General features: G+C 43.4%; 1 protein-coding gene across 6 annotated transcripts in view; it reads left to right on the forward strand.

Annotated features, from left to right (window-relative positions):
• Positions 1 to 24,274, forward strand: part of opa1 (OPA1 mitochondrial dynamin like GTPase) — a 59,728-nt gene that overhangs the window by 8,974 nt on the left and 26,480 nt on the right. For 2 of the 6 annotated variants that reach the window (XM_058403224.1, XM_058403226.1), the window contains 22 exons: positions 5,511 to 5,593; positions 8,518 to 8,664; positions 10,573 to 10,626; positions 11,137 to 11,241; positions 12,149 to 12,235; positions 12,340 to 12,453; positions 12,586 to 12,666; positions 12,910 to 12,984; positions 13,148 to 13,219; positions 13,436 to 13,535; positions 13,629 to 13,759; positions 14,025 to 14,097; positions 14,180 to 14,252; positions 14,369 to 14,484; positions 15,958 to 16,022; positions 16,650 to 16,726; positions 17,815 to 17,980; positions 18,927 to 19,079; positions 22,966 to 23,074; positions 23,658 to 23,737; positions 23,984 to 24,124; positions 24,216 to 24,274. The exon at positions 24,216 to 24,274 is cut by the window's right edge and continues 58 nt beyond it. In XM_058403224.1, coding sequence (XP_058259207.1) covers positions 5,511 to 5,593; positions 8,518 to 8,664; positions 10,573 to 10,626; positions 11,137 to 11,241; positions 12,149 to 12,235; positions 12,340 to 12,453; positions 12,586 to 12,666; positions 12,910 to 12,984; positions 13,148 to 13,219; positions 13,436 to 13,535; positions 13,629 to 13,759; positions 14,025 to 14,097; positions 14,180 to 14,252; positions 14,369 to 14,484; positions 15,958 to 16,022; positions 16,650 to 16,726; positions 17,815 to 17,980; positions 18,927 to 19,079; positions 22,966 to 23,074; positions 23,658 to 23,737; positions 23,984 to 24,124; positions 24,216 to 24,274 — 2,161 coding nt within the window. The remainder of the gene's footprint in view (positions 1 to 5,510; positions 5,594 to 8,517; positions 8,665 to 10,572; positions 10,627 to 11,136; positions 11,242 to 12,148; positions 12,236 to 12,339; positions 12,454 to 12,585; positions 12,667 to 12,909; positions 12,985 to 13,147; positions 13,220 to 13,435; positions 13,536 to 13,628; positions 13,760 to 14,024; positions 14,098 to 14,179; positions 14,253 to 14,368; positions 14,485 to 15,957; positions 16,023 to 16,649; positions 16,727 to 17,814; positions 17,981 to 18,926; positions 19,080 to 22,965; positions 23,075 to 23,657; positions 23,738 to 23,983; positions 24,125 to 24,215) is intronic. The other 4 variants (XM_058403225.1, XM_058403227.1, XM_058403228.1 and 1 more) reach the window with 2 other exon arrangements.

The raw sequence follows: 24,274 nt of genomic DNA on the forward strand, positions 1-24,274 counted from the left end.
TAATAACTCTCAGACACGTTACCTCAGAGACGTTGTGCTCAGATGTTACCCCGAGACATGTTACTTGCGTAACAAATGTTACACTCAGGCGCATAATGCTTGGACACTAACTCTGGCACGTTACGCTCAGGTATGTTACGCTCAGATACGTTATGCTCAGATACGCCACGCTCAGGCACGCTACGCCCAGGCACGCTATGCCCAGACACGCTATGCCCAGACAATGCCACGCCCAGATAATGCGCACGCCCCAGGCACGCCACGCCAGACACGCTATGCCCAGATACGCCACGCCTCAGGCACGCCACGCCCAGGCACGCTACGCCCAGGCACGCTACCCAGACACGCTATGCCCAGACACGCCACGCCCAGGCATGTTACGCCAGGCACGCTATGCCCAGGCACGCTATGCCCAGACACGCCATGCCCAGACACGCCAGATTCAGGCACGCTACGCCAGATACGCGCTATGTTCAGGCATGTTACGCCCAGGCACGCTACGCCCAGGCACGCACGCCAGGCACGCTACGCCCAGGCACGCTACGCTTCAGGCACGCACGCCCAGGCACGTTACGCTCAGACAATGCCACGCTCAGGCACGCCACGCCCAGGCACGCCACGCCCAGGCACGCACGCCCAGGCACGCTACGCCCAGGCACGCTACGCCAGGCACGCTACGCCAGGCACGCTACGCCAGGCACGCTACGCCCAGGCACGCTACGCTCAGGCACGCTATGCCCAGATTAATGCCACGCCAGACACGCCACGCTCCAGGCACGTTACGCCAGGCACGCCACGCCCAGGCACGCTACGCCCAGGCATGTTACGCCAGACACGCTATGCCCAGATAATGCCACGCCAGACACGCCACGCCCAGACACGCTATGCCCAGACACGCCACGCCCAGACACGCCACGCCCAGGCACGCCACGCCAGACACGCCACGCCCAGGCACGCCACGCCCAGTGCATAAGCCACGCCAGATACGCTATGCCCAATGCGACGCCACGCTCAGGCATGGCGCCACGCCACGCACGCCACGCCCAGGCACGCCACGCCCAGGCACGCTATGCCCAGACACGCTATGCCCAGACGCGCCACGCCCAGGCATGCGCCACGCCCAGGCACGCTATGCCCAGATACGCTATGCTCAGGCACGCTACGCCCAGGCACGCTACGCCAGGCACGCCACGCCCAGGCACGCCACGCCCAGGCACGCTATGCCCAGATTACACGCTATGCCCAGATACATTACTTCAGGCACGCTATGCCCAGACACGCTATGCCCAGACACGCCACGCCCAGGCACGCTACGCCCAGGCACGCCACGCCCAGGCACGCTACCCAGTGTATGCCACGCCCAGGCACGCCACGCCCAGGCACGCTATGCCCAGGCACGCCACGCCCAGGCACGCCACGCCAGACACGCCACGCCCAGGCACGCTATGCCCAGGCACGCTATGCCCAGGCACGTTACGCCAGGCACGCTACGCCAGGCACGCTACGCCAGGCACGCTATGCCCAGACACGCTATGCCCAGGCAATGCTATGCTCAGACACGCTATGTTCAGGCATGTTACGCTCAGGCACGCACGCCAGGCACGCTACGCCCAGGCACGCTAACCAGGCACGCACGCTCAGGCACGCTACGCCAGGCAATGCCACGCCAGGCACGCACGCTCAGGCACGCTATGTTCAGGCACGCCACGCCAGGCACGCCACGCCCAGGCACGCTACGCCCAGGCACGCCACGCCCAGGCATGTTACGCCAGGCACGTTACGCTTCAGGCACGCTATGCCTGGCACGCCACGCCCAGGCACGCCACGCTCAGGCACGCTTCCTTCCAGGCAATGCCACGCCCAGGCACGCTACGCCAGGCACGCTACGCCCAGGCACGCTATGCCCGTGACACGCCACGCCCAGGCACATTATGCCCAGATACGCTATGCCCAGATAATGCCACGCCCAGGCACGCTACGCCAGACACGCTATGCCCAGGCACGCTACGCCCAGACACGCTACGCCCAGGCACGCTATGCTTAGATACGCCACGCCCAGGCACGCTATGCCCAGGCACGCTACGCCCAGGCACGCTATGCCCAGGCACGCTATGCCCAGGCACGCTATGCCCAGACACGCTACATTCAGGCACATTATGCCCAGATACACGCTATGCCCAGACACGCCACGCCCAGGCACGCTACGCCAGACACGCTATGCTCAGGCACGCTACGCCCAGACACGCTACGCCCAGGCACGCCACGCCCAGGCACGCTATGCTTAGACACGCTACGCCTCAGGCACGCTATGCCCAGGCAATGCCACGCCCAGGCACGCTATGCCCAGGCACGCTATGCCCAGGCACGCTATGCCCAGGCACGCTATGCCCAGACATCGCTATGCCCAGTGACACGCCACGCCCAGGCACGCTACGCCCAGACACGCTATGCCCAGGCACGCCACGCTCAGACACGCCACGCCCAGGCACGCTGGCGTTCAGGCACGCTATGCTTAGACACGCCACGCCCAGGCACGCTATGCCCAGGCACGCCACGCCCAGGCACGCTATGCCCAGGCACGCTATGCCCAGGCACGCTATGCCCAGGCACGCTATGCCTCAGGCACGCTATGCCCAGGCACGTTATGCCCAGACACGCTATGCTCAGATACGCCACGCCCAGGCACGCTATGCCCAGACACGCCACGCCCAGGCACGCTATGCCCAGGCACGCCACGCCCAGGCACGCTATGCCCAGGCACGCTATGCCCAGATACGCTATGCCCAGACACGCCACGCCCAGGCACGCTATGCTCAGGCACATTACGCTCAGGCACGCTACGCCAGACAATGCTATGCCCAGATACGCTACGCCAGACACGCTACGCCCAGGCACGCTACGCCCAGGCACGCTATGCCCAGACACGCTATGCCAGACACGCCACGCCCAGGCACGCTATGCCCAGGCACGCTATGCCCAGGCACGCCACGCCCAGGCACGCACGCCCAGGCACGCTACGCCAGACACGCCACGCCCAGACACGCCACGCCAGACAATGCCACGCCCAGGCACGCTATGCCCAGGCACGCTATGCCTGGCACGCCACGCCCAGGCACGCCACGCCCAGGCACGCTTCCTTCCAGGCACGCCACGCCCAGGCACGCCACGCCAGGCACGCTACGCCCAGGCACGCTATGCCCAGACACGCCACGCCCAGGCACATTATGCCCAGATACGCTATGCCCAGACACGCTACGCCCAGGCACGCCACGCCAGACACGCTATGCCCAGGCACGCCACGCTCAGACACGCCACGCCCAGGCACGCTATGCCAGATAATGCCACGCCCAGGCACGCTATGCCCAGGCACGCCACGCCCAGGCACGCTATGCCCAGGCACGCTATGCCCAGGCACGCTATGCCCAGATACGCTATGCCCAGACACGCTATGCCCAGACACGCTATGCCCAGATACGCTATGCCCAGACAATGCCACGCCCAGGCACGCTACGCCAGACACGCCACGCCCAGGCACGCCACGCCCAGACACGCCACGCCCAGGCACGCTACGCCCAGGCACGCTATGCCCAGACACGCCACGCCAGACACGCCACGCCCAGGCACGCTACGCCCAGGCACGCTATGCCCAGACACGCACGCCAGACAATGCCACGCCCAGGCACGCTATGCCCAGGCACGCTATGCCCAGGCACGCTATGCCCAGACACGCCACGCCCAGGCACGCTACGCCAGACACGCTATGCTCAGACACGCTATGCCCAGATACGCCACGCCCAGGCACGCTACGCCAGGCACGCTATGCCCAGGCACGCTATGCCCAGGCACGCCACGCCCAGGCACGCTTCCTTCCAGGCACGCTATGCCCAGGCACGCTATGCCCAGACACGCCACGCCCAGGCACGCTATGCCCAGACACGCTATGCCCAGACACGCTATGCCCAGGCACGCCACGCTCAGGTACGTTATGCTCAGGTACGTTACGTTCAGGTACGTTACGTTCAGGTACGTTATGCTCAGATACGTTATGCTCAGATACGTTACGTTCAGGTACGTTACGCTCAGGTACGTTACGCTCAGGTACGTTACGCTCAGGTACGTTACGTTCAGGTACGTTACGCTCAGGTACGTTACGCTCAGGTACGTTACGCTCAGGTACGTTACGCTCAGCCTGTCTGTGATTTCAGCCACTGTGAAGTCAGCTTTAATATCAATAGTGTTTAAGATGCAGCCGTTTTTCTCTTTAACCGTATTTAGTTTTTGTCTCGGGTAAATCCATCAACTTGTTCATTAATTATTAACAGCAGTTCAGTGACCGCGAGCTAGCTGACTGACCAGCCGTCTGACTGACTGACCGACTGAAAATCTTTCTTCACCCTTTATTTTGTCCTTACTAGACTGCATGAGTTGCTCTTTTTCTCTGAAGGATTATCGTCTAAATTCTTGTTAAGTTTTCTTCCTGACCGACTTTCCTTGTCTTAGTGTAACAGCAGGGATTTCCAAACATAAATGAGCAACTTACAAAAAGTAAACAGTGTTTTTTATTGTATTTAATAAATAACTTCTGTGGCATCCCCCCCCCCCCCCCAGGTTATTAAATTTATTTTTTTAAATGGTTCCAGACTGACTGGAAGCAGCTAATATAATGGTAAAATTCTGAATTAAAAAAATATCTACCAAAAAAAAATTGAAAATTGTTGAAAATTATATATTAAAAAACTAAAATTATATCTCATATATATATATATATATATATATATATATATATATATATATATATATATATATATATATCGGTGTTAAATAAATATTTGTTTTTTAGTAAAATGTAATTCAATAAATGCAAATACATTTTTTAAATACAATTTTTAAATAATATATTGACATTGACCAAATACTTAACACTTAATAATAATAACAATAATAATAATACAGAAATTAAATACTAAACACTTTATAAAATATATGTAAATACATTTTAAAATATATAACACATAATTGAATAGAAATGTTAAATAAATATTTAATAAATTTAATTTATTTAATAAATAAAATAAATAATTTCTTTAAATTAAAAAAGTGCACGTTTTTTTTACGTATTTATTATTTTTAACATTGTTCATATTCACTGCTAGAAATAATGTCGGGGGAATATAATATATTAAAATCGTAATAATTGATTTAATTTAATGAATAATTATATAATATAATGTAATATTTATAATTTAAGAAATTTCTTGTTCTGATAAATAGGTAAAATATTTTTTAGACATGTTATAATGAAGTAATTAATTATTTTCCTGGTTAGTTTCTAAAATAACTCTAATAATGTGGTCAGATTGTGTAAAAAGTCCTGCTCTGACCCTGAGAGTCAGTTGTGAAGGAGGTGATGAGGGATTAAAACAGGAAGTCGCTCTGACTGCTAGTTCAGATACATGGTCAGTGTGTGTGTTGCTAAATGGTTGTTGGGTAATGTGTGTGTTTTTTTTTAGAAACTCCAGGTGAGCCGAACCTGAGTGCACCTGAGGTCCATCCCACAGGCGCCGGGACTGAGGGCAGTGACAAGTTTAAGAAGGCAAGTGGATCTGCATTTCCTCTGCTTCTTCCTCTGTTTTTTTCGTCATCCTCACGGCTCCTCGGCAACAAAAAGAGTTTCTACGCCAGGGTTTCTTATCGGATGTAACATCCGAGCTAAACAGAGCGTGTTTAATCCTACATGTTGATTCACAGATCTTAGCCAAGTTTTATTTTTTAACCCTTTCAGACCGTCAGCCCATATTTTATGTGTAATTCTTTCATACACTACCAAGGTTAAAAAATCACCCACTGACCTCAGACGCTTTTCCTTTGACGAGACCTCGAGTATCGGCCGATGCCGATACCCACCTGATATATTTATATTATTATTTAAAATTTGCTAGACTTAAATTAATATTTTTTTACTGACATAAAAATTACAGATCTAAAATCATACTAGAATTAATTGCATTGGAAATGTAAAGTCTGAATATAATAAAAGTCTATTCTAACAACAACAATAAAAGAAAAAAAAATCTGTTTTTAGATGTAAACTTTTCCAGTTAAAAATAAAACATTTCCAGTTTTAGCCCCCCCCCCCAATTTCAGAACCAAGATTTTAATTAATTGAATATTTATTTATTTATTTATTTATTTATTTAAATAATTTAAAAAAAATTAAATATACATGTATTTATTTATTTGTTTGTTTATTTATTTATTTTAATTTTTATTGGTTTCGAAAAAATTGATTCTAAAAACAACAAAAAAAATCAAAGCTCTGTTATTAGATGTAAACATTTCTAGTTAAAATAAAACACTTGCCTCCCAATTTCTGAGCCAAGATTTTAATTAATTAATTGAATGAATGAATGAATAAATAAATAAATTCATTTAAAATATTGTTAGTTAAATATAAATAGAATATACTATTTATTTATTTATTTATTTATTTATATTTTTCCTGGCTGCAAAAATTAATTCTAACAACAACAACAAAAAAATTAAAGCTCTGTTGTTATATGTAAACATTATATATACATAAATAGATAATAAATAAATAAATAAATACAATTTAAAATTATACAAAAAAAATAATTAAACATTAATAAAGTAAAACAAAATGTAAAATTTATTTGTTTATTTATTTATTTACATTTTCATTTTCCCTGGTTTTGGTTCAGCAATCCTAGGTATGGGATCAGTGCCGATTCTTCTCTGGACCAATCAGCTCTCAAGTTGGGGGGTTGGAGGTTAGGGGCTAAAAACGAGGACAAAGTAGAGAATGCCAGCATTTCTCCATATTGAAATGGAAATAAACGAATATACATTATAAAACTAGCTATTAGCATTTTAAGGCATTCAGGATATAATGCAGTGTTCGAGGTGAAGTAAAATAAATCTCAGCCTACAACCGTCAAAAAAACCCACCTTTACTTATCACCTTGGGAAGCAACGTTATTACATTGTAACTCACGCATTACTGCTTCCAGATGTACGGATCTCCTCCACTGCTGCTTCTCTATGTTCATCATGTATATTGAACATAAATGTTTGAAATGATTTCTCCGAGGCGCTCGCACTTCCTGTGTGAGGTTTTCCACCGTTCTGTAATGTTATCGCTAATAACGATGTCCGTAAGAACGAACAGCATCATCCCTGATTACTTTCCTGCCTTTCAATGCATTTCTGATCATTTTCCAGCTCCTCGTCCTCGTCAGCCTCCGTGTGCTTCGTCTGCCCCGTGTGATGTCACTTCCTGTCTGTCTGTTTCATTCAGAGCGTCTCTAGAAGGCAAAGTGGCTGTTACGTGTTAACGATAGTGGGCTGTTTCACAGGAAACGCAACGTTATATACAGACAAAAGCTATCCACCCCCTTATGTTTATTAACAACTTCTCAAATAAGACAGACGAACTAATGTGACGGTATTCAGGATATTCTTATGGTTGTGTGTGTGTGTGTGTGTGTGTGTGTGTGTGTGTCGTGTAATAACTCTGGGAGTTTGGCTTCATCCCTCATAAACATTCGCTTCGTATAAAAGCTTTAACATGCTTCAGCTGCCTCACTGCTCTTCTGTTATTCTGCTCTTGGAAACTAATAATAATTAGAATTGATTAGTTATTCTTATAAGGAAAGATTATTATGATTAAATTATTATTATTATTATTATTATTAATTATTATTATAAAAACAACAAAAAGCAGATGCACTGTGGTTTGTTGCAATTAGAACAGCTTTTAAATACTTTTTGCATGGAATTAAAAATAAAAACAAAAAAAATGTCATTTAAGTTATAACTGTTATATTCCTTCTTTAAAAAATTTAAATTAAATTAATTTAAGAATTTTTGAAAAATAATTAATTTTAAACGAATGCATTTTTAATTACATGAATTTAATTTATTAAATTAACTCATTTATATTATATATTTAATTATATTATATAATTAATAATGATATTAATTTTATATATATATATATATATATATAATATATATATATATATAATATATATATATATATATTTTTGGTATATGTTAATTTTCATAAATGTAGGCATGAAAAATATTTAAAATTAAAATATATTAAAATAAAAATTCACATAGTATGTTTACAACTTTTTAATTTTAATAAAAATGTATTTGTAAATTTATTATTAAAGTAATTGTTTTTAGAAATTCATTTTTTATCAATATTAATTTTTGTAAAAAATAATTTTTATTTATTTTTTTAGGGCTATTTTTAGACCTTGACCTGTTTGTACTAACATGAGGATGTGTTTTTGACAGCTCTGTGAATCAGGACGTCTGCTAAAAAAATAAATAATCAAACTCCGCAATTTTCCACATTCTCCGTGTGTGGGCTTTCTTTTCTCGCCGCTGTCTCTTCACCTGCTGTAAGCTCCTCCTCCTCCTCTAGCCTCATGTGATCAGGTTGATTGACAGCTGACTCCGCCTCTCTCTCCCTGTGCCGTCCCTCAGCAGGGGCTGCTCGGAGAACTCATTCTCATTCAGCAGCAGATCCAGCGGCATGAAGACGAAGTTCGGCGGGCGGCGGCCAGTAACGAGCCCCGCCCCGGTCGTGCTCAGACTCCGCCCCCCAGCCAGGCCCCGAAATTCCCCCACAAGGTGAAAGTCCATCTCCCAGCACGTCCATCACAGCGTTCTCAAGCCAGTCGTATTAAAAAAACACACACACAATCCAGGGAATTTGTTCATCATCTGAGGAAATTCCCTGTGCTCTTATTATTTAGCTTTCTTTACTCTCATTATTTACACCTTTATTCATTTATTTACGTTTAAACCATAAAAAATCCTAAAAATCTCAGGAGCATGACTGACTGGCGTGAGAACGTTGATCTCTAGAAGCGTATCTGCAGAGCAGAAGAGTCCCTGCTACGTCCTTAGCCTGTGTTATGAACAACTCTTAGTTGTTCATTAGCACCTTATGAGCATTCATAGTAACAGCTAAAAGGGGTTTATTACCTTAACTTAAAGTGGGGTAATAAATTAATTTTAATCAATTAATGCATAGATGGATGATTTTGCTCGAGCAAATTATTTATTTTTTTTAAATGTACTCATTTACTTAGCTACTTATTCATTTACTTACATTCTTATTTAGTATATACTCAGTGAACCTATATATGTTTCTTTATTTATCTAATTCAATTAAGTTAATTTTTTGCTTACTTTATATTGTTTTTTTTTTTTTGCTGGTTTATTATAATTTTATTTATTTATTTATTTTTATTTGAATGTAATTATTTTCCTGCTTATTTATTTACAAATTTTATTTATTTACTTTCATATTCATTTATTTTTTTTATTCTTTCTTTTTTTCACTTTGGTTTCTTTAAATTATTTGTTTGTTTGTTTGCTAAATTAAATTAAATTAATAAATTAAATGGTAGGTCATCCTTGACACCCACTCTTTCCAAGATTAAATGTTTTACATTTTTTTAAATTTGAATTTATATATATATATATATATATAAATTTTGTTTGTTTATTTATTTTTAAAAATATTATTAAGTATTAAAATCTTTCGTGTATAGAATGTAGTTGAAAGACGGTTATTATTCCTTAATAAATCATTGGCCATTAGTCGAACCAGTTCTGAGCTGTGACTGGTTCCAGCTCAGCCGCATGTTTATGGCCTACAAAAGTTTGTGCACCCTCAGTACAAACCGCAGACACGATGGAGTAATAAAAATGGTCAAATAGCGCCAAAAAATAATAATAAAGTCCAAAAGTTTGCACCCCCTTATTTACATATTTATCAAATACCATTTAGGATATTTTTTTATTCTTTAAAGTTGTTGTACTTTGCATTATTTCAGGGTTCATTGTTCTGTTTCAGATTCACCCACATTATACTTTCAACCATTAAATCCCCTGTTTTTTTATGTAAATAAATTGAAAGGGGGTGAAAACTTTTGCACTTTGTTAGATTACGGCATATGATGGTCTCAGATCAGGGCTACACCTGTCACCCGGAGTCACTATGACAGCTTTGTGTCACGTCATAAGCATCTGGAACGATGTTTTTTCTTCTCTTCTTCCTTTAAACTAACACTGCATTACCTGCATGCAGTCGTGTGTTTCCTGCTGCTTGGAAATTTAGATTTCATCAGTTTATTATAAAATTCAGTACATTTAAAAACACATTATCTCAAGTGTTTGTGTGTGTGCTCTATGGATCAAAATTTTTCTTCTCAACCTCAACCATGCTTGACTCTCCTTTCTCATTTCTCTGTGTGTGTGTCAGAAATGCATTAAAGGTGTCCTTTATTTTAATCATGGATAATTCAACCCTTTTTCACAGGGCTTCTTCTCTTTTTCCTCTTTCCTAATGTAATCGATCAGTCTTGTGATTCCTCCAGACTGAAACGGATTTTCTGCCCTCTGTGTTAATTTTTGGGCTTTTCTCAGATCGCTGCATGAGGATTGTTACAGGGACGAACAGCCCAGAGCAGGAGCCCGTGTGAGGGACTGAGTTGTTGTGTAACTCTGTCTGTTTCTGTCTGTTTGTAGTCTTCGGATAAAGAGAAAGTCGACCAGCTGCAAGAGGAGCTCCTTCACACACAGGTACGAGGCCAAACGGCATATCCTGCACTAGACAGGGTGGATAAACCCTTATTAACTCCTTTTCCCCCCAGAGACCAGAAATAGAATTTGTGCATGCTTTTCGTTGTGTCCATGAGCGTCTTTTTCATGTTTCACTCCACAGTGGAGGTTAATATGAAGCTCATATGAAAGTAGACGCTCAGGACTTTAAGAATTTTTAGCATTTCTGAAGGATTTCTGTTTTTTAGCCTTCCAGGGGTGATATATTTATAGAAAAATTACAAAAAAATCCATACAGATTTTTGTATCTTCAATGTAAATATAGATCTCAAAGTGCTTGTTCACTTGGAGAAAAAATTCTGTGTAAGGATATCCAACAGAGGGGAAAAACACACTGAAAGCCAACAGATTCATTGTAGATCAGACTCGCAGCCTGAACATCATTCACTTCTTTATACTGACTGAAAATCTCCCATATATGTTGATTTAAATGGAGGTGGGATTTCATCACCGCTCGTTTTCTCTCTTTAGTTGAAGTACCAGAGGATGTTGGAGCGTCTGGAGAAGGAGAATAAAGAGCTGAGGAAGGTGGTGCTGCAGAAAGATGATAAAGGCATCCATCAGAGGAAAGTCAAGGTCAGATCTCACCTCTTCCACTAGATATTTCTGTACACATGATATTAGGCACATGCCCTCATCCAGGTTTATATTGTTTATACATCTGAGCAATTAGGGGACGTGCTCAAGGGCCCAAAAGTGGGAGCTTGGTGTTCCTGGGATTTGAACTCACAACTTTCTGATTGGTCGCCCAACATCTTAACCACTGAGCCAGCACTTCTCCTGACTGGCTTATTGAAACGTGTATCCCTCTAGCGTCACTGAAACACAATATAATTCTATATTAATTTATATTTCTCTTTCTTTTTGAAACAAGTTTCTGGTTACTAATTTGAATGATTTAGAATCATGTTTGGTTAACTAATCATGTTTGATTCACTTTCTGGAGTTGAGTCGATTCAGAGTCAAATCACTTTCTCATTAGAGTTCACCCGGTTCTGTTCGGCATATGTAACAGATTATATTTGATTCCCTTTTTTGGATTTGAGTCGATTCAGAATCAAATCAATTTTAAACTAGAGTACTTTTATTTCAGTTCAAACAGACTGTGTATGTAACCAATTATATTTGATTCACTTTTAGGAGTCGAGTTGATTCAGAGTCGAATCACTTTCTGACTAGAGTTCACCCAGTTCTGTTCAAACATGTTCCATATGTAAATGATTGTTTGATTCACTTCCTGAAGTTGAGTCGATTCAGAGTCGAATCACTTTCTAACTAGAGTTCACTCAGTTCTGTTCAAACACACTGCGTATGTAACCGATTATGTTTGATTCACTTTCTGGATTCGAGTCGATTCAGAGTTGAATCACTTTCTAACTAGAGTTCTCTCAGAGTGTTTAAACACACTGCGAATGTCAAAGCTCTTATTTTATTCATGTTAACGAGATGAGTCTCTTAATCGCTTCTTGTTTACTTTGTACAGAAGTCGTTGATTGACATGTACTCTGAAGTCCTGGACATTCTTTCCGATTATGATTCCAACTACAACACTCAGGATCACCTGCCAAGGGTCAGTGCTCACCATGAACACACCTCTCGCATGAAAATAGAGTGCAATAGTGTTTGTGACTTTCTGAATTCTGAAGTGGGCGTGTCCTAAACGGCTGTGTTCAGGTGGTGGTTGTAGGAGACCAGAGCGCAGGAAAGACCAGCGTGTTGGAGATGATCGCTCAGGCTCGGATCTTCCCTCGAGGCTCAGGAGAGATGATGACCAGGTCTCCGGTCAAGGTCTGGTCCGTCTGTCTGTCTATCTATTCGTCTGTTTGTCTGTCTGTTTGTCTGTCTGTTTGTCTGTCTGTCTGTCTGTCTGTCTATTTATTTATTTATTTATTTATTGATGGATGGATGGATGTTCTGTAGGTGACGCTGAGTGAAGGTCCTCATCATGTGGCTATGTTCAAAGACAGCAGTCGTGAGTTCGACCTGGCAAAAGAGGATGATGTAGGATTATTATTATTACTATTATAATTATTGTTATTATTATTATAATAATAATTATTATTACTATCATTATTATTATTACTATTATAACTATTATTATTATTAGTAGTAGTAGTATTACTACTGTTATTACTGTTATTATTATCATCATCATTATTACTATTATTATTACTGTTATTACTATTATTATTATTATTATTATTATTACTACTACAGCATCACAAGACTAATGTTGTTCTTTAGCTGGCTGCACTGAGGCGTGAGATAGAGCTGAGGATGAGGAAGAGTGTGAAGGACGGTCAGACAGTCAGCCCAGAGGTGAGGAGATTCTTACTCTCTCTCTCTCTTTCTCTCACGCATGGTCTCTATTTCTCTCTCTTTTTCTCACGTTCTCTCGCTCTCGCTCTCTTTCTCCACATCTGCTATTATCTGCTATGTAGTAGATTTTAACCAGGATCTTTCCCCCTCTTTATTCCTACAGACGATCTCTCTGAGTGTGAAAGGTCCGGGGATCCAGAGGATGGTTCTCGTGGACTTACCGGGAGTGATCAGTGTAAGCTTTCTCTCTCGAAATCTCTAGAAACTCTCAGAACAGCTTCTACACTGAAGGATCCAGACCCAGACGCGTTTGTGAGCAGCATAGAGTGGGTTATAGGTCTCGACTTGAGGTCAGATGTGGGTCTCATGCTGACCCAGAGCATGTTGAGAACCGCTGGACGAGGTCATGTGTGCATCCAGATGTTCAGGTGTGTGTGTGTGTGTGTTGCAGACGGTGACTGCCGGCATGGCTGCAGACACCAAGGAGACCATCTTCAGCATCAGTAAAGCATACATGCAGAACCCAAACGCCATTATCCTGTGTATTCAGGGTGAGATTTATACACCACACTGACCTCCTGATGACCAGTGTGTTACTCCTCATTAATATACTCTCTCTCTCTCTCTCTCACTCACACTCTCAGATGGATCAGTAGATGCAGAGCGCAGTATAGTCACCGATCTGGTCAGTCAGATGGACCCTCAGGGCAAGAGGACCATTTTTGTCCTGACCAAAGTGGACCTGGCCGAGAAGAACCTCGCCAGCCCGAGCAGAGTGAGTCCCTGGCTTGGGTTTCTCAGTTGCCATGGTTACAGAGTTGCCACCGTAGCATCAGAAAAATCTAGGCAGTTAAATTAGAAAGCATTCAGGATGATGGCTCAGTTTCCGTGGGTGTCGTTCACTGTGTGTCCACCAGATGGTGACCTTTCACCACTTTTTAACTCGATAGAGGGTCTATGTTTTGTCGAGTAATAATAAAAAGAAAAAATGATATTCTCTTCATCGTCATCATTTCCCTGATTTTCTTCTCCTTATGTAGATCCAGCAGATCATCGAGGGCAAGCTGTTTCCCATGAAAGCTCTGGGCTACTTTGCTGTAGTGACCGGAAAAGGTACATTTCTAAAATAAAACATTTTTTTCCTGGCATTCTGGTAAAGGATATAAGTAAAATATGTCCCTGTTTCCATTCCTAGGCAGCAGCAGTGAAAGCATCGACTCTATCAAAGACTATGAAGAGGACTTCTTCAGGAAATCCAGATTGTTAAGGTGGTTAGTGTTTTGTAATCAGATGGGGTTAGTACTGATTGGTGGATTGTTGTAGTGGGCGGGGCTATATGTGTATATATTCTATCTGATTGATGATGAACCATGGCGGTGTGCAGAGAGGGGATGCTGAAGGCCCACCAGGTGACCACCAAGAACCTGAGCCTGGCCGTGTCTGACTGCTTCTGGAAAATGGTGCGAGAGTCTGTGGAGCAGCAAGCAGATGCCTTTAAAGGTCAGCATCACATCAACACAGTAGAGCACAAACACTGCACAACACAACACAATACGGCACAAACACAACACAATACAATACGGCACTGCAATTCAGCATCTTGCTGGACAGTCCGATCCATGGAGGCTCCACCTCACAACTTAAAGGACATAAAGGATCTGCTGCTAACATCTTGGTGCCAGATCCCACAGCACACCTTCAGGGATCTAGTGGAGTCCATGCCTCGACAGGTCAGGGCTGTTTTCGCATCAAAAGGGGGACCATCACAATATTAGGCTGGTGGTCATAATGTTATGGCTGATGGGTGTATTCATATAAACCTGTGATTTAGATCTGTCAGAAAATGAACCCACATCATCTGACCAATCAGAATGCAGGATTTAACAGAGCTCTGGTAACTGTAGGATAATGGTAACAGGTTTCTTTTTTATTCAGGTCCAAATAGCAGCACAGAGTCTCTCTCTCTCTCCCTCTCTTCTCTCTTTCTCTCTTCTCTCTTTCTCTCTCTCTCTCTCTCTCTCTCTCTCTCTCTCTTCTCTCTTCTCTCTCTCTCTTTCTCTCTCTCTTCTCTTTCTCTCTCTCTTCTCTCTCTCTCTCTCTCTCTTCTCTCTCTCTCTCTCTCTCTCTCTCTCTCTCTCGCTTTCCCTCTCTCTCTCAGTTCAGGACGTTTCAGAAATCCTCCACACCAATTAGCCAGCGTCTCCTATTAACGGCGTGTTGGTAGATTTATGACCTGATGGCGGGACGCTCCCGATCCTTTGTGTGGCCGATCGATGGGAGCCGCTGTGCCGGAGGCCAGCCCGATAACCGGAGCAATTAGCGTCAGCTCCATTGTGCAGGCCAGACAGCTTAGCCTGTGTGTCCCGGGGCCGGCGCTCCCACAGGGCCGAGCCGGGACACTGATATAGAGCACGTCCGACTGCAGGGGCATTGATCACAGCCCGAGCGCCGCATCTGCGGGCCCTCAGGGACACCAGCCATGCAGAGGAAGGGAAAGAGCTAGAAATAAACGCAGCGTTCTGTCCTGTCCTTCCTCAAGAAGTTTCAGACCTACTTTCTTCTAGCGTTCTGCGTTATTTTCTTTAAACTGCAAAAAACTCTTTTCTTTCTCCATCTGTCTCATCTCTCTCTTCTTTCTGTCTCTGTCTCTCTCTCTCTTTCTGTCTCTGTTTCTCTCTTCTTTCTGTCTCACTTGCTCACTCTCTCTCTGTCTCTCTCTTCTTTATGTCTCTGTCCCTCTTTCTTCTTTCTCTGTCTGTTTTCTCTCTCTCTCTCTCTCTCTCTGAAATGAAAAACTGTTTCATTATAGCTGCTGTAATGTAAGTGACAGCAGGTACTGACTAATCATAATTATTAGTGTAATTATAAACGGATTAAAAGCTGAACTCAGTTTGCAAATGTTTTTTTTGTGATTTTTATATGAATGTTAATTGTGACTAATTAACATTAAACTCTGCTTTTTTCACGGGACAGCATCTCGCTTTAACCTGGAGACCGAGTGGAAGAATAACTACCCCCGCTTACGAGAGCTGGACAGGGTGAGAGTCAGCAACACACACACCGATCAGGCATAAGATTGTGACCACTGAGAGGTGACGTGAATAAGACTGAGTATCTCCTCATCATGGCACCTGTTAGTGGGTGGGATATATTAGGCAGCAAGTCAACATTTTGTCCTCAAAGTTGATGTTAGAAGCAGGAAAAATGGACAAGCGTAAGGATTTGAGTGAGTTTGACGAAGGACCAAATTGTGATGGCTAGACCACTGGATCAGAGCATCTCCAAAACTGCAGCTCTTGTGGGGTGTTTCCGGTCTGCAGTGGTCAGTATCTATCAAAAGTGGTCCAAGGAAGGAACAGTGGTGAATCGACGACAGGCTCATTGATGCACGTGGGGAGAGAATGCTGGACCGTGTGATCCGATCCAACAGACGAGCTACTGTTGCTCAAACTGCAGAAGAAGTTAATGCTGGTTCTGACAGAAAGGGGTCAGAATACACAGTGCATGTGTGCAGCAAGAGGGGGACCAACACAATATTAGGCAGGTGGTCATAATGTTATGCCTGGTCGGTGTGTATATGAGTTGATTGATGGTGATATCAGTCTTGTTGGAGTATGTAGTCGATGTAGCAGTTGATAAGTCTTTTTTTCTCTTCGTTTTGGTAGAACGAGTTGTATGAAAAAGCCAAGAACGAGATCCTGGACGAGGTGATCAGCTTGAGCCAAGTCACTACGAAACACTGGTGAGTGTCTTTAGGTCTTGTTTTTTTTTTCCTGTGAATCTCCCAAATTACCGCAGTCCTGTCTGCTTGCACTGTTATTCACTTTCCAACCGCACCAAGGTCCCATATTCTATACTTCTACTTATATGAGTACGTTATCGTCGCTATAGCAACGGCTCGCTCGCAGGCCAAAGCCTCGTGTAACCGAAACCGAAGACAAAACCGCCCCAACTGTTTGAAAACGTTTATTTACTAAACAGGATTTAAGGGAGGAGTCTTCAGTGTCAGAGACGAAGCCTTGTCGGTGTTGCCTGGCAACAAGACACGGGGGTTTTTTTTTTTTTCTTTTTTTTTTAAGTTGTGTATTTTTAGATAATTCATTTAGTCTCGTGCCGTTTGTGGAAATTCATCAACTTCGGAAACTCATCTGCTTGATTTCTGCGAGGATCTGGCAACCTTGCCCTTAATCCCTTCTCCAGAAACACGCTTCAGTATTAAAGCCACATGTATGATACACATCACATATCTGTTTTCCTGGCTGTTAAAGTTCTGACCGATCGTTCCGTGAGAAAAGAGCCGGCCAGCCAGTCTTCTACCTCGGGATCGGTCCAGCCCCAGAGCGCGGACGTGTAGCTCCTGAACCTAAAGCCCTGAGGAACGACTAAACGGAATAGATCAGATGTGTGTAGCGTCTCCTCTGAGCTTCATCATCCTCCCGGATCGATGGCGTGATGAATAGCCACAGGCCGCTGCTCTCTGCGTATAGGAGTCGCGCGCATCGACATGCCATAGTCCAACAAAGCAAGCAGGAAGCGGTGAAATATGAGCTGTCCTCTATGATAAATGAGTCACACACTCTCTCTCTCACACACACACACACTCTCTCTCTCTCTCACATACACACACACACGTGTGAAAATGAATTGCAGCTGGTGTTACTGAGTTGGTGAGTGATTGACATCTGGTAATTTTCTCTCTCTCTCTCTCTCTCTCTCTCTCCCTCTCTCACTCTCTCTCTCTCTCTCTCTCTCTGTCTCTCTCTCTCTCTCTCTCTCTCTCTCCCTCTCCCTCCCTGTCTCTCTCTCTCTCTCTCTCTCTCTCTCTCTCAGGGAGTCCATCCTGCAGAAGAAGCTGTGGGAGAGAGTGTCCACTCATGTCATTGAGAACATCTACCTTCCTGCTGCTCAGACCATGGACTCGGGCACCTTCAACACCACTGTAGATATCAAACTGAAGCAGTGGACAGACAAACAGCTGCCACACAAAGCACTGGAGGTAACGCCAAACTCCACACACACACACACACACACACACACACACAAATTCTCTATGCAACACAAGAAGCATTTCCTTTTTTAATAAACCATAAAGATTATAGATATTTAAAAGGCAAGCATGCTAGCAGAATTCACTCAAGGCTAATATTAGCTTCCCATCCAAAATGTTATCATGCTAGTTACCTTTTTTAAGTTTTAACCTTTTTTTTAGTTATCTAGCTTTTATAGTGTTAGTATGAGTTTGAAATATCTGTTGTTAAACGCGTGTAATTTAAATAGAAACCAAAAGCAAACAGAAAAATATTTAGTATAAAAAAAGGAAAAAATATTTTGTTTTTCAAAATTGTTTATAAATCATTTGTTAGAAATTCTATGACTGACAACAGCATAGCAAAAAAACTGCATAAAGTCCTAAAAAATAAAAATAATAAACCCAAAATATTTGCATTATAAATTGTTTCGTTAGTGTACCAAAAAAGTCAAATATTTTAACATAAATTGTTAGTTATTGTTTCTTTATATTGTTTGTAAGAAAACTGAAAAATGTTTTGAAGCATTTATTGTGCATTGTATTAATAAAAAACACATGCAAAGTAATTAAATGTTAATAAAAATGTTTTTTATATATAGAATAAATTATTGGAATTTGTTAATATTTCATAACAAAAAGAAAATAAAAATTAAGCAAAAAAAAACATTTGCAGGATTAAATGATGCATAACCAAATAAATAGGATTTTTAATTTTTTTTAGGTTTTTTTTTTAATTATTTAAAAAATGCTGTTTGTGTTTGTTATTTAGAGCAAAACAAAAAAACAAGTCTGATATTTATTATTTTTTTTAACATATTTTTCTGAGTTTTTGAACAATAAGAGAGTATTTTTATATTATTCATGTTGATTTTGAATCTTTCTGTTTTGTGTTGCTGGTTATTCTGGCCCTCAGGTAGCGTGGGAGACGCTGCAGGAGGAGTTCGCTCGCTTCATGGCCGAGTATAAAGGGAAAGATCAGGACGATATCTTCGACAAGCTGAAGGAAGCGGTGAAGGACGAGAGCATTAAGAGGCACAAGTGGAACGAGAGCGCCATGGACAGTCTGGTAAACACACCACACACTGCGTCTTCACCCCTGCACCACTGTCCAGCTCATAATCTCACTATCACGGTCGTTAATGTCCTGTAATCTCACCGTCCTACTCGTTAATGTCCTGTAATCTCACATTATGCTCGTTAATGTCCTGTAATCTCACATCCTGCTCGTTAATGTCCTGTAATCTCACATCCTGCTCGTTAATGTCCTGTAATCTCACATCCTGCTCGTTAATGTCCTGTAATCTCACTGTCCCGCTCGTTAATGTCCTGTAATCTCACTGTCACAGTCGTTAATGTCCTGTAATCTCACTGTCACAGTCGTTACTGTCCTGTAATCTCACTGTCATCGTCGTTACTGTCCTGTAATCTCACATCCTGCTCGTTAATGTCCTGTAATCTCACTGTCACAGTCGTTAATGTCCTGTAATCTCACTGTCACAGTCGTTACTGTCCTGTAATCTCACTGTCATCGTCGTTACTGTCCTGTAATCTCACATCCTGCTCGTTAATGTCCTGTAATCACACTGTCACAGTCGTTAATGTCCTGTAATCTCACTGTCACAGTCGTTACTGTCCTGTAATCTCACTGTCACCTTCGTTACTGTCCTGTAATCTCACTGTCATCGTCGTTAATGTCCTGTAATCTCACATCCTGCTCGTTAATGTCCTGTAATCTCACTGTCACAGTCGTTACTGTCCTGTAATCTCACTGTCACCGTCGTTACTGTCCTGTAATCTCACATCCTGCTCGTTAATGTCCTGTAATCACACTGTCACAGTCGTTAATGTCCTGTAATCTCACTGTCACAGTCGTTACTGTCCTGTAATCTCACTGTCACCGTCGTTACTGTCCTGTAATCTCACATCCTGCTCGTTAATGTCCTGTAATCTCACTGTCACAGTCGTTAATGTCCTGTAATCTCACTGTCACCGTCGTTACTGTCCTGTAATCTCACTGTCACCGTCGTTAATGTCCTGTAATCTCACATCCTGCTCGTTAATGTCCTGTAATCACACTGTCACAGTCGTTAATGTCCTGTAATCTCACTGTCACAGTCGTTACTGTCCTGTAATCTCACTGTCACCGTCGTTACTGTCCTGTAATCTCACTGTCACCGTCGTTAATGTCCTGTAATCTCACTGTCACGGTCGTTAATGTCCTGTAATCTCACTGTCACCGTCGTTACTGTCCTGTAATCTCACTGTCACCGTCGTTAATGTCCTGTAATCTCACTGTCACGGTCGTTAATGTCCTGTAATCTCACTGTCACCGTCGTTAATGTCCTGTAATCACACTGTCACAGTCGTTAATGTCCTGTAATCTCACTGTCACCGTCGTTAATGTCCTGTAATCTCACTGTCACCGTCGTTAATGTCCTGTAATCTCACTGTCACCGTCGTTAATGTCCTGTAATCTCACTGTCACCGTCGTTAATGTCCTGTAATCTCACTGTCACCGTCGTTAATGTCCTGTAATCTCACTGTCCCGCTCGTTAATGTCCTGTAATCTCACTGTCACCGTCGTTACTGTCCTGTAATCTCACTGTCACCGTCGTTAATGTCCTGTAATCTCACTGTCACGGTCGTTAATGTCCTGTAATCTCACTGTCCCGCTCGTTAATGTCCTGTAATCTCACTGTCCCGCTCGTTAATGTCCTGTAATCTCACTGTCCCGCTCGTTAATGTCCTGTAATCTCACTGTCACCGTCGTTAATGTCCTGTAATCTCACTGTCCCGCTCGTTAATGTCCTGTAATCTCACTGTCCCGCTCGTTACTGTCCTGTAATCTCACTGTCCCGCTCGTTAATGTCCTGTAATCTCACTGTCCCGCTCGTTAATGTCCTGTAATCTCACTGTCACCGTCGTTACTGTCCTGTAATCTCACTGTCCCGCTCGTTAATGTCCTGTAATCTCACTGTCCCGCTCGTTAATGTCCTGTAATCTCACTGTCCCGCTCGTTAATGTCCTGTAATCTCACTGTCCCGCTCGTTAATGTCCTGTAATCTCACTGTCACCGTCGTTACTGTCCTGTAATCTCACTGTCCCGCTCGTTAATGTCCTGTAATCTCACTGTCACGGTCGTTAATGTCCTGTAATCTCACTGTCCCGCTCGTTAATGTCCTGTAATCTCACTGTCACCGTCGTTACTGTCCTGTAATCTCACTGTCACCGTCGTTAATGTCCTGTAATCTCACTGTCCCGCTCGTTAATGTCCTGTAATCTCACTGTCCCGCTCGTTAATGTCCTGTAATCTCACTGTCCCGCTCGTTAATGTCCTGTAATCTCACTGTCACCGTCATTACTGTCCTGTAATCTCACTGTCCCGCTCGTTAATGTCCTGTAATCTCACTGTCACGGTCGTTAATGTCCTGTAATCTCACTGTCACGGTCATTAATGTCCTGTAATCTCACTGTCACGGTCGTTAATGTCCTGTAATCTCACTGTCACCGTCGTTAATGTCCTGTAATCTCACTGTCCCGCTCGTTAATGTCCTGTAATCTCACTGTCCCGCTCGTTAATGTCCTGTAATCTCACTGTCCCGCTCGTTAATGTCCTGTAATCTCACTGTCACCGTCATTACTGTCCTGTAATCTCACTGTCCCGCTCGTTAATGTCCTGTAATCTCACTGTCCCGCTCGTTAATGTCCTGTAATCTCACTGTCCCGCTCGTTAATGTCCTGTAATCTCACTGTCCCGCTCGTTAATGTCCTGTAATCTCACTGTCACCGTCGTTAATGTCCTGTAATCTCACTGTCACCGTCGTTACTGTCCTGTAATCTCACTGTCCCGCTCGTTAATGTCCTGTAATCTCACTGTCACGGTCGTTAATGTCCTGTAATCTCACTGTCACGGTCGTTAATGTCCTGTAATCTCACTGTCCCGCTCGTTAATGTCCTGTAATCTCACTGTCACCGTCGTTAATGTCCTGTAATCTCACTGTCCCGCTCGTTAATGTCCTGTAATCTCACTGTCACCGTCGTTAATGTCCTGTAATCTCACTGTCCCGCTCGTTAATGTCCTGTAATCTCACTGTCCCGCTCGTTAATGTCCTGTAATCTCACTGTCCCGCTCGTTAATGTCCTGTAATCTCACTGTCCCGCTCGTTAATGTCCTGTAATCTCACTGTCCCGCTCGTTAATGTCCTGTAATCTCACTGTCACCGTCGTTACTGTCCTGTAATCTCACTGTCCCGCTCGTTAATGTCCTGTAATCTCACTGTCCCGCTCGTTAATGTCCTGTAATCTCACTGTCCCGCTCGTTAATGTCCTGTAATCTCACTGTCCCGCTCGTTAATGTCCTGTAATCTCACTGTCCCGCTCGTTAATGTCCTGTAATCTCACTGTCACCGTCGTTACTGTCCTGTAATCTCACTGTCCCGCTCGTTAATGTCCTGTAATCTCACTGTCACGGTCGTTAATGTCCTGTAATCTCACTGTCACCGTCGTTAATGTCCTGTAATCTCACTGTCACCGTCGTTAATGTCCTGTAATCTCACTGTCACCGTCGTTAATGTCCTGTAATCTCACTGTCACGGTCGTTACTGTCCTGTAATCTCACTGTTCCGCTCGTTAATGTCCTGTAATCTCACTGTCACGGTCGTTAATGTCCTGTAATCTCACTGTCCCGCTCGTTAATGTCCTGTAATCTCACTGTCCCGCTCGTTAATGTCCTGTAATCTCACTGTCCCGTCGTTACTGTCCTGTAATCTCACTGTCCCGCTCGTTACTGTCCTGTAATCTCACTGTCCCGCTCGTTAATGTCCTGTAATCTCACTGTCACGGTCGTTAATGTCCTGTAATCTCAAATCACGCTCATTAATGTCCTGTAATCTCATTGTCCTGCTCGTTAATGTCCCGTAATCTCACAAATATTTATTTATTATTATTTACAGCGAGTGATCCAGCACAATGCTCTGGAGGATCGCTCCATCACGGACAAGCCACAGTGGGACGCCGCCATCCAGTTCATGGAGGAGACGCTGCAGTCTCGCCTTAAAGACAGTGTGTTCATTAGCATATTATTAATCCTCCTCCTCTGCTTTCCTATTTTGCTGGGTGCACTGTATATATTTTAGTATATTTTAGTCATTTTAGAAGTTTTTTAAATGATTAGATTTGAAGGTAGCTTTATGAGAATGTTATATTTTCTTCATTTTTCTTCATGTTTTTTTGTTGTATATACATTTACATTGTGGGTCTGTTGTATTTTATTCATTTTAAAAAGGATTTTAAAAAATTAATTATTTAAATAATTGATTACTGATTTTTAATGCTTGTACCAAGTTCATTAAAAGTAATTTTATAAATTACTTTTAAAAAATATTTCTATCAAGAATAAATATTATGTTATTTTATTTTATTGTTATTATTAGTTTCTTTTTTGATTTTTATTCTTGCACTAAAATAAATTTTTGGAATCGTCATATTTGTTACATTTTAAAAGAATTTAAAAAAGATATATAATTATTTATACTGCACTTATTTTTTAACTTAAGTTTTTTAAATTATTTTTACATTTACAGTAAAGAAAGCTTTTTTAATTTTATTTATTTTTTGTTTATTTTATTAATACTTTGCTCCTCAGCTGAGGCGGTCATCAGCGACATGGTTGGACCGGACTGGAAGCAGCGATGGATGAACTGGACGAATCGCACACCTGAACAGGTTAGAAAGAACGTTTTCCTGCTTCTGTGAACGTCTGTGAAGCATCACGAAGCCCTGAGATCTTACAAGAAGTCTTGGTTAATGGGTTAGCAACCTTCTAGAAGTTTCCACAGCAAAGCTGTAGCTTTAAACATCTCAAATAAATAAATAAACACAGACCACGCCCATTTTTTGGTTTTTAAATCTGTAAACAAGTCATTTGAGAGACAGATATTGATGCAATTTATTTATTTTTCCTGACCCCAGCATGTTCGTAACGAGACCAAAAACGAGCTGGAGCGCCTGCTGAAGCTGCGTGAGGACCACACGGCGTACCTGGCCAACGACGAAGTCACCACCGTGCGCAAGAACCTGGAGGCGCGCGGGGTGGAGGTGGACCCAGTGTTGGTCAGTGGTGTCTTTTATAACAGGCCTGTTAGAAAGTTGGCATGCCGTCTGACCCGTCTGTCTGCGCTCTGACCCGAATGATGTGTTTTAGATCAAAGACACGTGGCACCAGCTGTACAGACGCCACTTCCTCCAGAAGGCCTTGTTCCA

The sequence above is a fragment of the Hemibagrus wyckioides genome, linkage group LG11, assembly GCF_019097595.1.
Source record: "Hemibagrus wyckioides isolate EC202008001 linkage group LG11, SWU_Hwy_1.0, whole genome shotgun sequence".
In the NCBI taxonomy this organism is placed as follows: domain Eukaryota; kingdom Metazoa; phylum Chordata; class Actinopteri; order Siluriformes; family Bagridae; genus Hemibagrus; species Hemibagrus wyckioides.